Below are 12,708 nucleotides of genomic sequence, written 5' to 3'. Positions count from 1 at the left end.
TATTCAAATCCCACCACAGCAACTGATTGAACATTAATTCAATGAACAAAATGTGGCATTATTAAGTTGGTATTATTGATGGTCACTATAACAATGATCAATTGTTGTGAAGACCCATCTGGTTCACTAATGCCCCTTAGGGAAAGAAATCCACTGTCCTTACCTGGTCTGGCCTACATGTGGCATCAAAATCACAAGGTAGTTGACTCTTAACTTCCCTGTGGAATAGCCCAGCAAGTCACTCAGTTCAGGGGCAATTAGTGATGGGCAACAAATGCTGGCCTTGCCAGTGACACCCACATCCCATCAAAGAGTAAAGACCAACAATGACCCAGAACAGAGTTCTTGTTACCTGTTTTGACTCCATATTTTAATGTAACTTTGCAGTCGACGAGGATTTGTTCGAGAGATTCTGGGTGGTCAGGCAGGTCCAGATTGAAACCTTCCAGTCCTTTGAGAAACTGGTGGGGATGGTGGAAGTCCAGGATCTTTGACGTCCTGTCGAATGTCTTTCTGATGTAATTCAGCAGAATTTCAAAGGCCTCCACTAAAAACTGCACAGTGGGTTCCTCACCGTTCTTAGCTGGCAGCAAATCTGAAAATATTTTAAAGTAAATATTCATTTGCAGTAAAATAGTTGAAAAGGAATTCCACAAAGCTGGTAATGCTGAATGTAAAATAAAATTGTGTTCAGTTGTTAAAATGATCGCCACTTATTCATTGATTGGAATTTCTGCAGCTAAATGACAAAACACAAGTTCCCGAGTGACGGGCCACGAAGAGCAGTCTGTGCTTCAGTAATACTCAAGGTCTCTAGTGAAGTGCAGCATTTCCAAGGACCCCTGCAAATTACTGGCCCCAGATTGTCCAGAGTGGAGGAGGAGCATCCAGGAAGGGGTTGAGAACCTTGAGAGTTGCCATTGGGAAAACAGCGCAAGGAGCGTGCTGCCACACCGATGCCCCAACCATCCCCTCCGATAATGACCTTCTGCCCCAAGTGTGTAACAGAGCCGGTGGAAGCCTCAGTGGTCTGTACAGCCACCTACAGACTCTCTTAGAGAAGGAGAGAGTTACCCTCATCTGTGAGGGACCTCTAATGTTGATGCTTGATATTCAACAGAAGGAGCTGTTCAGAATAAGGAGCAAGCCATTGAGGACTGATGAAGAGGAACTTCCTCAACCGGGGGTGGTGAATCTTTAGGATTCTCTACCCTGGAGAGTTGTGGAAGTTCGGCCATTGTGTGCAGTCAAAAGAGATAAATGTCTAAATTCAAATAAAATCGAAGCATATGAGAGTGTAGGAAAACTGAGATTGATGGGCAGCCATGATGCAACCAAATGTCACAGCAGGTCTGAGGGGCTGAATGATCTCCTGCTCCTCCATTTTTTTAATGGAGAAGAGCCTCTGGTCTCTATTCCTGAAGATTCTAGTTCTAACCTTTAAGCTCTGACTTGTAGTTTCTGGCCCCCTCCCATCAGCATAAATAGTTTTTGTCTATCTGCTCCATCAGTTCCCACTGACATCTTGAAAAACTTTGACTAAACTATTCTTACTGCTCTTTTTACTCTGTTCTGAGCATTTTCTGCTCCAGTGACAAACTTTTTATGGTAAAAGAGACTGCATTGTACCTTTTGCGAAAATGGTGGAGAAATCGGCACCATCCTGTTCAATGAGACACTCTTGGTTGCCCCCATCCTGACACAGACTGGAGAAATGCTGAAGACCCAGCCAGTCTGGATTCACATCATTACCATTTTTGGACATCCTTTGCAGGAAACCTGCAACATTACAAATGAGCTTAATTTTCAGACTTAAAATCTGCTTTTAAATCTCAGTTAAACGCAAAGCAGTGTACAGCCACTTATAATAACATAAGAGGAGGCCATTCAGCACTTCAAATCTGCTCCACCATTCACTGAGATCATGACTGATTTTTCTACTTCAGTAAGAGAATCCAACTACCACTCCATGAGATTCGATAGTGTTACCATCACTGAACCCCCCACCATCAACATCCTGGAGGTCACCATTGGCCAGAATCTGACTGGACTAATCATGTAAATAATGCAGAAACAAGAGCAGAAGACAGGCTAGGAATACTGCAGTGAGTAATTCACCTCTCAACTCCAAAAAGACTGTCCACCATCTACAAGGCACAAACCAGGAGTCTGATGGAATACCCCCCACTTGCCTGGTTGGGTGCAGCTCCAACAACACTCAAAGCTCAACATCCAGGAAGAAGCAGCTGGCTTGATTGTCACCCCATCCACAAGCATCCACTCCCTCCAACACCGACACTCAGTAGCAGCAGTGTGTAATATCTACAAGATGCGCTGCAGAAATTCACCAAAGGTCCTCACACAGCACCTTCCAAACTCACTTACATCTCAAAGAACAAGGGCAGCAGATACATGGGAATGCCATCAGCTGCAAATTTCCCTCGAAGCCTTTCACCATCCTGAGTTGGAAATATATCATTGTTCCTTCTGCGTTGCTGGGTCAAAATCCAGGAATTTCCCTCTCTAACAGCATTGTGGGTCAAAGTATACTAAGTGGGCTGCACTGGTTCAGGAGGGCAGCTCACCGCCACCTTCTCAAAGGTAAATAGGGATGGGCAATAAATGCTGGCCCAATTGGTAACACCCACTTGTTTCTGCATTATTTACATGATTAGTCCAGTCAGATTCTGGCCAATGGTGACCTCCAGGATGTTGATGGTGGGGGTTCAGTGATGGTAACACTATCGAATCTCATGGAGTGTAACTGAAACATAAGAAATCCCACCATTTTTCTGCACTATTCCCATACTCTTTGATTTAAAAATCTATAAATTTTCTATGGGCTGGGAAGAATCTTTTCCTCTGATCTGTACAGATCTTGGCAGTTGTGCAAAATAAACCAGGAATTGATAGCTTTGTTGCAAACCTATCCAGATGATGTGTGTATTTGTGTGTTGTTCTTTATGCTTGTTGACTTCCATGTCACTCCTGATGGCCCTAAGTTGCCAATGTCTATATGACATAATCACAATGGGCAGTGCTAACCATATGCTTCAGATGCAAACAATGCAATAGGTCTGTCTCGTTCACATTCAATGACTGACACTCTACACACCCACAGTGTGGGTATTCCTAGATTCACCACCTTCTGACATTCTGAAATTCCTCCTTTATCTCAGCCCTAAATAGCCTGCCATTTACTCTGAGGCTGAGTGCCCTGGATCTAGACACTTTGCCCCCCCTCCCCCAGCTCCTGCAGTCAGGTGGCCCATCCAGCCTGCATCTACCTTATGGAGCACTGTCAGATTGAATAAGATCACCTAATTCATCTGAACTCCAGATAATATAACCCAAAACCAGTCCATTTAATCACTTTTCTAGGATAATCCTTCCATATAGGAATTAATCTGGTGAACCCCCATTACATTGCCACTATAGAAGATAAATATTCCTCTAAATAGTGGCAAAGTTCTGTTCCCTCATTAGATAGAAACAACTGGTGGTGATTTTAACCAGAGGATCACCTCAACTTAGTTGAGGGGAGAGGTTCAAGAGAAGAGTCCTTCAATGGTAACCTCAGCTAGTGTAGGATTTGGACACATGCTGTTGGCATTGCTCTACATTGCAAACCAGCCAATGCAGCTAAATAACTCGCGTTTCTAGATAAGGTGGCTATAAATGCACAATACTTCAGGTGTGGTTTCACCAAGGCTCTGTAGAATTGCAATAAGATACACTTACTCCTACATCTAAATCCTCTTCTAATGAAGGTCAATGTACCAGTTGCTATCTTAACTGCTTGCTGTGGTTGCATGTCTACTTTCAATGATTCAGGAACACATTCATTGAAGTCCCTTTGAAGTTCAACACTTCCCAGCATCTCACCACTGAGAAACAGAAATATAGAATTTAGTGACAGGAGTAAGCCACTCAGTCCATCAGGCCCATCATGTCATTCAAAATGATCATGGCAGATCATCTAACTCAAAACACTTTTCCTTCTTTCTCTCCATATCCTTTAATCCCTTTAGGGCTAACAATTAGATTTAATTCCTCTTGAAAACAGTCATTGTTTGGCTTCAACCTTTTTCTGTGGCAGAGAATTCCACAGGCTCCCTGTGCTCTTGTTGAAGGTATTTCTCCTCATCTCAGTCCAAAATGACTTACCCCATATCATTAGACTGTGACCCTTGGTTCTGGACTCCCTGGTCATTGGCAACACTCTTCTTGTGTTTATCCTGTCTAGTCTTGTCATAATTCTAAAAGTTCCTCAAAATTCTCTCCTCATTCATTTAAACTCCTGCGAATATAGTCCTAGTATTTAAGAAATAATCTCTATTTCTACTTCTTTTGAAGTTGATAACCTCACATTTCCCCACATTGTTATTCCATCTGCCAAAGTTTTGCCTGCTCACTTAGTCTCTCCCAATCTCCTTGCAGTCTCCCCACCTTACTCAATTCTTGCCTATAGTTTTACATCGGCTTCAAATTTGGAGATATGAGGTACTCCACACGTTCAAACCATTGTTTATTGTCAATGGCTGGGGCTTGAGCACTAATCCTTACAATAGGCCTATCAACCTGAAAATTTAATTCCATTGTCTGTTTTCTGCCTGTTTACCAGTTCTCAATCCCTCAATCCATTTTAAACAAGTATGTCTGAAGTATCTTCATCTGTTTGTAGAGTAGAAAGCAAGCAGCCAATTGGTACATGTAAGAGCATAAGACATAGGAGTGGAAGTCTGTCCATTTGGCCCATCAAGTCCACTCTGCCATTTTAATCATGGCTGATGGGCATTTCAACTCCACTTCCCTGCATGCTCCCTGTAGTCCTTGAAGGCATCCAATGTCCCAGCCTCCTACACTCTGTGGCAATGAAGATGTTACATACAGCAATGTGATTTATGAACAGTAACCCTTTTATTTAACAACATTTTGTTCACAATGTTTTAGTGGGGTTTATGTTCATCTGAAAGAATAGATGGAACCTCCTTTACCATTTTTTTGCTGAAGATAAGTCTCAGGATAAGGTCATGATGTGGAGGTGATTAAGTTGGACTGGGCTAGACAAAGTCAGAAGTCACATGACACAAGGTTATCATTCAACAGGTTATGTGGAAATCACAAGCTTTTGAAGCACTGCTCCTTCATCAGGCGAAGCGTCACCTGACAAAGGAGCAATGCTCCAAAAGCTTGTGATTTCAAATAAATCTGTTGGGCTATAACCTGGTGTCGAGTGACTTCTGACCTTGTCAGGGTAAGGTGTTGACCACTTGAGACTGAGACTAGAAGAGATTTCTTCGCTAGACGAGCAGGGAATGTTTGGATTTCTTCCCTCTGTGGAGTTGGTGATGCTTTGTGGTTGAGTTTGGTCAAGGCAGTGTTTGTTTTTGTTTGTTTGTTTTTTGGGTACTGAGGGGAATTAAGAGATTTTTCTGAAGAGTGAAGTTGAAGTGGAAGCTCAGCCATGATCTTGTTGAATGGTGAGGCAGACTCAAATAGACAAACAGTGATCCTCTGTTTCTGTTCTTTGCACTTTTTGTAAACAAACATTAAAACATTCAAAGATTATCATTTATGAAATTTCCATATTTTCACTTGAGAAATGTCTTTGAGTCTCAAAAGCTGCTCAATAGAGAAAGATATTGTTTTAAAGTGAGTCCTCAACAGCAATAACCTTAACCATAACTCTAGCCAGTCTCATTACAAATGACCAGAATGCTGCATTGCTAGCCAGGTGTGATATCATCCCAAAGAGTCATACTGACCACAGAACACTAACCCTTTCTCTCCACAGATACTATCAGGCCTATTGAGTTTGTCCAGCAATTTGTTTTCATTTCAATGTCATAGTCGTCAGGTTATTGCAATCATGTTTGCATTGCCTATAACAAATTCTAACAATCTAACATTGACAAAGAAATTGCTGTTTGCTGACAATGAAAACATAAGTGTTGCAATCCCAGGTGTCAGTTTGTGAATCATTCGCAATGAAGAGCATGTTTGTTGGCATTATCAAAGCTTGTGTACAGTTTGTTCCCTAGTGTTGAAAACAAAATCAATCAATCAAATCTTCAAGGGACATGCTGATTGACAAATCTAGGAAATCTTCAAAATATGCTAAATATGTGCAATTTACACTGAAACCTTTGTTCTGCTGTTGAGTGCCTTTTTTAAGGTAGTGCTCAAGGCTTTGCGATTTGTTTTGTTTTTTCTTTATTCAGACACAGGATGAGTGTCACTGGCTAGGCAGCATTTATTGCCCATCCCTAATTGCCCTGAGGGCAGTTAAGGGACAACATTGGCTTTGGGCCTGGACTCACGTGTAGGTCAGACCACGTAAGGACAGCAGTTTCATAGAATAGAACATTACAGCACAGTACAGGCCCTTCGGCCCTCGATGGTATGACAGGTCGGCACAACAATCTCAAGCCCATCTAACCTACACTATTCCATGTACGTCCATATGCTTATCCAATGACGACTTAAATGTACCTAAAGTTGGCGAATCTACTACTGTTGCAGGCAAAGCGTTCCATTCCCTTACTACTCTGAGTAAAGAAACTACCTCTGACATCTGTCCTATATCTTTCACCTCTCAATTTAAAGCTATGCCCCCTTGTGCTCGCCGTCACCGTCCTAGGAAAAAGGCTCTCCCTATCCACTCTATCTAACCCTCTGATTTTGTTTCAATTAAGTCACCTCTCAACCTACTTCGCTCTAATGAAAACGGCCTCAAGTCCCTCAGCCTTTCCTCGTAAGACCTTCCCTCCATACCAGGCAACATCCTAGTAAATCTCCTCTGCACCCTTTCCAAAGCTTCCACAGCCACCTTATAATGCGGCGACCAGAACTGTACACAATACTCCAAGTGCGGCCGCACCAGAGTTTTGTACAGCTTCACCATAACCTCTTGGTTCCAGAACTCAATCCTTTTATTAATAAAAGCTAAAACACTATGCCTTAACAGCCCTGTCTACCTGGGTGGCAACTTTCAAGGATCTGTGTACATGGACACTGAGATCTCTCTGCTCATCTACACTACCAAGAATCTTACCATTAGCCTAGTACTTTGCCTTCTGGTTACTCCTACCAAAGTGCATCACCTCACACTTGTCTGCATTAAACTCCATTTGCCCCCTCTCAGCCCAGCTCTGCAGCTTATCTATGTCTCTCTGCAACCTACAGCATCCTTCGTCACTATCCATAACTCCACTGACCTTAGTGCCGTCTGCAAATTTACTAACCCATCCTTCAATGCCCTCATCCAGGTCATTTATAAAAATGACAAACAGCAGTGGACCCAACACCCACCCTTGCGGTACACCACTAGTAACTGGACTCCAGGAGGAACATTTCCCATCAACTACCACCCTCCGTCTTCTTTCAGCAAGCCAATTTCCGATCCAAACTGCTGTATCTCCCACAATCCCATTCCTCCGCATTTTGTACAATAGCCTATTGTGGGGAACCTTATCAAACGCCTTGCTGAAATCCATATAGACCACATCAACCAGTTTACACTCATCAACCTGTTTGGTTGCCTTTTCAAAGAATTCAATAAGGTTTGTGAGGCACAACCTTCCCTTTACAAAACCATGCTGACTATCCCTAATCAATTTATTCTTTTCTAGATGATTATAAATCCTATCCCTTATAACCTTTTCCAACACATTACCAACAACTGAGGTAAGGCTCACTGGTCTATAATTACCAGGGTTGTCTCTACTCCTCTTCTTGAACACGGAACCACATTTGCTATCCTCCAGTCATCTGGCACTATTCTGGTAGACAATGACGAGTTTATGATCAATGCCAAACGTTCGGCAATCTCCTCCCTGCCTTCCCAGAGGATCCTAGGATAAATCCCATCCGGCCCAGGGGACTTATCTATCTACACCCTCTGTAGGATTTCTAATACTACTTCCTTGTGAACCTCAATCCCACCTAGTCTAGTAGCCTGTATCTCTCTATTCTCCTCGACAACATTATCGTTTGAGTGAATACTGTTGAAAAATATTCATTTAGTACTTCCCCTATCTCCCCTGACTCCACACACAACTTACCACACTATCTTTGATTGGCCCTAATCTTACTTTTGTCATTCTTTTATTCCTTTAAATACCTACAGAAAGCCTTAGGGTTTACCCTCATCCTATCTGCCAACAACTTCTCATGTCTCCTCCTGGCTTTTCTGAGCTCTCTCTTTAGGTCTTTCCTGGCTACCTTTGTAGCCCTCAAGCGCCCTAACTGATCCTTCACATCATCTTCCTCTTGACCAGAGATTCCACCTCCTTCGTAAATGGCTCCCGCACTCTGCAGCTTCCTCCCTGCCTGACAGGTACATACTTATCTAGGATACTCAGGAGCTTTTCCTTGAATAAGCTCCTCATTTCTAATGTGCCCATCCCCTGCAGTTTCCTTCCCCATCCTATGCTCTCTAAATCTTGCCTAATCTCATCGTAATTGCCTTTCCCCCAGCTATAACTCTTGCCCAGTGGTATACAGCTATCCCTTTCCAACACTAAAGTAAACACAACAGAATTGTGATCACTATCACCAAAGTGCTCCCCTACTTCCAAATCTAACACCTGGCCAGGCTCATTACCCAGTACCAAATCTAATGTGGCTTCGCCCCTTGTTGGCCTATCTACATACAGTCAGGAAGCCCTCCTGCACACACTGGACAAAAACTGACCCATCTATAGTACTCGAACTATAGTGTTTCCAGTCAATATTTGGAAAGTTGAAGCTCCCCCATGACAACTACCCTGTCTCTCTCACTCCTATTGAGAATCATCTTTGCTATCCTTTCCTCTACATCTCTGGAACTATTTGGAGGCCTATCAAACTCCCAACAGGGTGGCCTCTCCTTTCCTGTTTCTAACCTCAGCCCATACTACCTCAGTTGACGAGTCCCCAAGCATCCTTTCTGCAACCTTCTTGAAAGGACTTTAGTGAACAGATGGGTTGTCCCCTGACAATTGGCAATATGGTCATCATTAGATTCTTAATTCCAGATATTTGTTGAATTCAAATTCCACCATCTGCTTATGGTGGGACTTGAATCTGGGTCCTGAGAAAATTATCTGGTTCTCTGGATTAACACTCTAGTGATGATGCCACTAGGCCATCACCTCCCCCCTCCTCGCAATTAACAAATCAAATATAAATCATTGGATACAATTGGCCATGCTCATGAAGTCCTACTATTGTTTTGAACTTTGTTTTGGACAAAGTTAAGTTTGATTGGTAAAAATAAAAGCCACAACATGTTTTTAGAAACCTTTTGAGTGATTCAAGTTGTCAAAAAAGATAACACAATCATACCATATGACATAAGCATTGCCAGCCAAGAACTGTACAAGTAAAGTTGGTGGCAGTGAATTATGAATGGGCTATTCATTCTTTGTTTAATGAAAAACACAACCTATTTACTGTCACATTGTAGGTGACACAGGCAATGCTGTCAGAGATAAGATGCTGCTTGACCTGCTGTGTTCATCCAGCTCCACACTTTGTTACACAGGCAATGCTTTGTTTGTTACTAATTCCATTTTGATGGACAGGTAAAGAACTTCCATGTGGAATGAAAGCCACATGACACAGAGCAGATCACAAATGTAAGTCAGTGCTGTCCCTGAAGGAATGATCCTGTTGAGTTTTCACAAGAATCCTGCAGTTTTCAGATTTTTAAATTAAGCCCAATACAAAAATTGCCAGTTTGTAGCTCCCATTGTAAGATTTTTCTTGTCTCACCATAAACAAGAACACAAGGACTAGGGGCAGCACATTGAGGCTCTGTGTAACTTTGTGTTAGTCTACGTGACATTAGGCAAAGATTGGGTTGGTTTTAAGGCACAAAAGCAGAAATTGCTGGAAAAGCTGAAGAGATCAGAATTTACATTTCGGGTCCGGTGACCCTTGATCTCTTCTGCACAGGTACTGCCAGACCTGCTGAGCTTAACAACTCTTTTTGTTCCTGATTTACAGCATCTGCATTTCTTTCAGTTTTTATCTGGTTTTAAGGCATTGCCTTAAAGTTTATTCACAATGTTAACTACTTACTTGGGCTGTGATATACATAGAGTGGATTCTGTCATTACCAATATTAGTCAGCTAGCCATATGCGCATAGGTGAGCACACTACATTGGCACCATTACACTGAAAGGGTGACTATAGATGAGATGGCAAATGTCACAACGTCATGTAAGTGGCCTAAAAGCTTGGTCTGGAATATATGCCATCATGCAACCCATTTGGCCCATTGAGCCTGCTCTACCATTCAAGATGATCAAGACTGATCTTGGGCTTCAGCTCGACTTTCCTGTCCACTACCCATATCCTTTGACTCCCGGAGATACTAAACTCATCAATCCCCATTTCTTCAGCCATGGAACATTGACCACTCTCTCTAATTCCAAAGATTCACAACTCCACGGGTAAAGAAAATTCTCTTTATCTCACATCGAAATGCTTGTCTTAACCTGTGCCCCCAACATTCTCCACTGCCTAAAAGCAGAAGCAATGGCCTAGTGGTATTCTTGTTGGACTGTTAGTCTAGAGACCCAAATAGCATTCAGGAGACCTGGGTTCCTATCCTGCCATGGCAGATGGTGTAATTTTATTTCAATAAATATCTGGAATTAAGTGCCTAATGTCGACTATCGTCGATTGTCAGGAAAAACCCATCTGGATCACTAATGTCCTTTTGGGAAGGAAACTGCCATCCTTACTTTGTCTGGCCTACATGTGACTCCAGACCCACAGCAATGTGGTTGAATCTTAACTGCCCTCTGGGCAACTAGGGATGGGCAATAATGCTGCCTGGGCAGTGACACACATCCTGTGAATGAATTTTAAAAAAAGTGCAACAGCCTGTCAGTGTCTACCATCATAAGGCTTTTCAGAATTGCACATGTTTCAATGAGATCTTTCAATCTTCTGAACTCCTGACAATGTCAGTCACATTCACTGAGCCTCTCAGGGCAACATGCACATACACATGCTTATGTGCACACATTCACCATCTCTTCTGAGGCTCCATGATAAAAGCAGCAAGGGAACTGAGTGAAAATGGATGTTGTGTAGTGGAGTGATGAGTGACACCAGTGTAGTGTGGAGAGATGGACTGGAGAAGCAAAGACAGGGAATGGCAGATCTCAGTAAACCCTCCCACTGGGAAGTGGGCAAGATTCTCTTTCAGAATCAGAATGGGATGAATAATGGCAAAGAAGCCAACGGTGAGCTGCCAACCTTCTTTCCTGCAGGTACAATATTTCCTCTGTCTCTCTGCTTCCCTTTGCTTGATCCTTGTAATAACAGGATGCAGAGGGAAGGAGAGCCGAGGGGTCAAAGAAACAAGCCTACAGCACAGGAACAGGCCCTTCGGCCCTCCAAGCCTGCGCCGATCAAGGTCCTCTGTCTAAACCTGTCATCTATTTTCTAAGGGTCTGTGCCTGTTTGCTCCCTGCCCATCCATGTACCTGTCCAAATACATCTTAAAAGATGCTAACATGTCTGCGTCTACCACCTCCGCTGGCAACGTGTTCCAGGCACCCACCATCCTCTGTGGAAAGAACTTTCCACGCATATCTCCCTTAAACTTTCCTCCTCTCTCTTTGAACTCATGACCCCTAGTAATTGAGTCCCCCATTCTGGGGGGGGGAAAGCTTTTTGCTATCCACCCTGTCTATACCCCTCATGATTTTGTAGACATCTGGGCTACAATTCATCAGTTGGGATCAAAAGGAGTGAGGAACTGTTTCAGTTTCAGGAGAGACAATGGCCTTTGGGTCAGTGATATTGGGTGGTAGTGGTCCAACTCAGTGAACACTATCATTGCTGCTTGATGTTCATCTGATTTATTGCTCAGTAACAATATCTGACAGTGGTCTTAAATCTCTAGAAGTTTTAGGCATCTGACTGTTTGAAGTCTGAGTGAGGTATCGAAACCAGACTTGGCCATTCAGACTTTCAATACAGTAATTATTTTTTGTGAATTGTGATACCAGAAATTTAGAAGTGCTATATCGCTTGATACTCCAAAATAACAAAATTAATGCTTTCACAAGCACTGAACATCAAATGATTTGGTCATCTTTGGAGCTAATTTTCTATTAGCTCTATCTTGTAATTCTGAATAACATTGGATTTGGTTAAACACCTACTACATCATGAAATTAACTAACTTCCCTCCAAATGACATACATAATTCCTTAAGCAAAGGAAAAAAAACAGAATTACAACTCAAAAAATTGAAACAGAATCAATGTCAGCCATGTATTTAAAAAAAAATTTCATTTCAATGAATTTCAAGAGGAGCCAGTGCCCTGATCTGTTCAAGTTAACACATTCTGTTTAACAATTACTCAGCAACCCTTTACATTGAACATGTACAACTCACTTGTTACATTGTTTGCAGCTTGCCTCTTATTTGGGTGTTCACTTTCTCCCATCGGAAGGTCAAATCTGGCACCTGGATTGAAAGTTTTTTGCTCAACCCTTTTATACATCACCTTTACTGTGCCATTGTATTTTGGCAGCCAATCCTAGTGCTTCCTTCATGTATTCATTAGTAGCTGGGTGGATTCTATGATAAATTCCTATGATAAGTTTCTGACCCCACACAATGGCCTCCAGCCTGTGACAAAATCATTAGGAATGAGGAACAGAGATAATGGGAACTGCAGATGCTGGAGAATTCC

General features: G+C 42.5%; 1 protein-coding gene across 4 annotated transcripts in view; it reads right to left on the bottom strand.

Annotated features, from left to right (window-relative positions):
* The window catches only part of gad3 (glutamate decarboxylase 3), a 61,140-nt gene extending 48,674 nt beyond the window's left edge, over window positions 1–12,466 (bottom strand). For 3 of the 4 annotated variants that reach the window (XM_048558465.2, XM_048558474.2, XM_048558484.2), the window contains exons 1-3: window positions 12,408–12,466; window positions 1,630–1,779; window positions 353–595 (exon numbers count right to left, since the gene is read on the bottom strand). In XM_048558465.2, coding sequence (XP_048414422.1) covers window positions 353–595; window positions 1,630–1,779; window positions 12,408–12,459 — 445 coding nt within the window. In that variant the 5' untranslated portion in view covers window positions 12,460–12,466. Of the gene's footprint in view, window positions 1–352; window positions 596–1,629; window positions 1,780–12,407 lie in introns of those variants that run through there. The other variant, XM_048558493.2, reaches the window with a different exon arrangement.
* Between the last annotated feature and the right edge of the window lie 242 nt (window positions 12,467–12,708).

The sequence above is a fragment of the Stegostoma tigrinum genome, chromosome 2 (assembly GCF_030684315.1).
Source record: "Stegostoma tigrinum isolate sSteTig4 chromosome 2, sSteTig4.hap1, whole genome shotgun sequence".
Lineage (NCBI taxonomy): Eukaryota > Metazoa > Chordata > Chondrichthyes > Orectolobiformes > Stegostomatidae > Stegostoma > Stegostoma tigrinum.
This window is presented reverse-complemented; position numbering and strand designations above follow the sequence as displayed.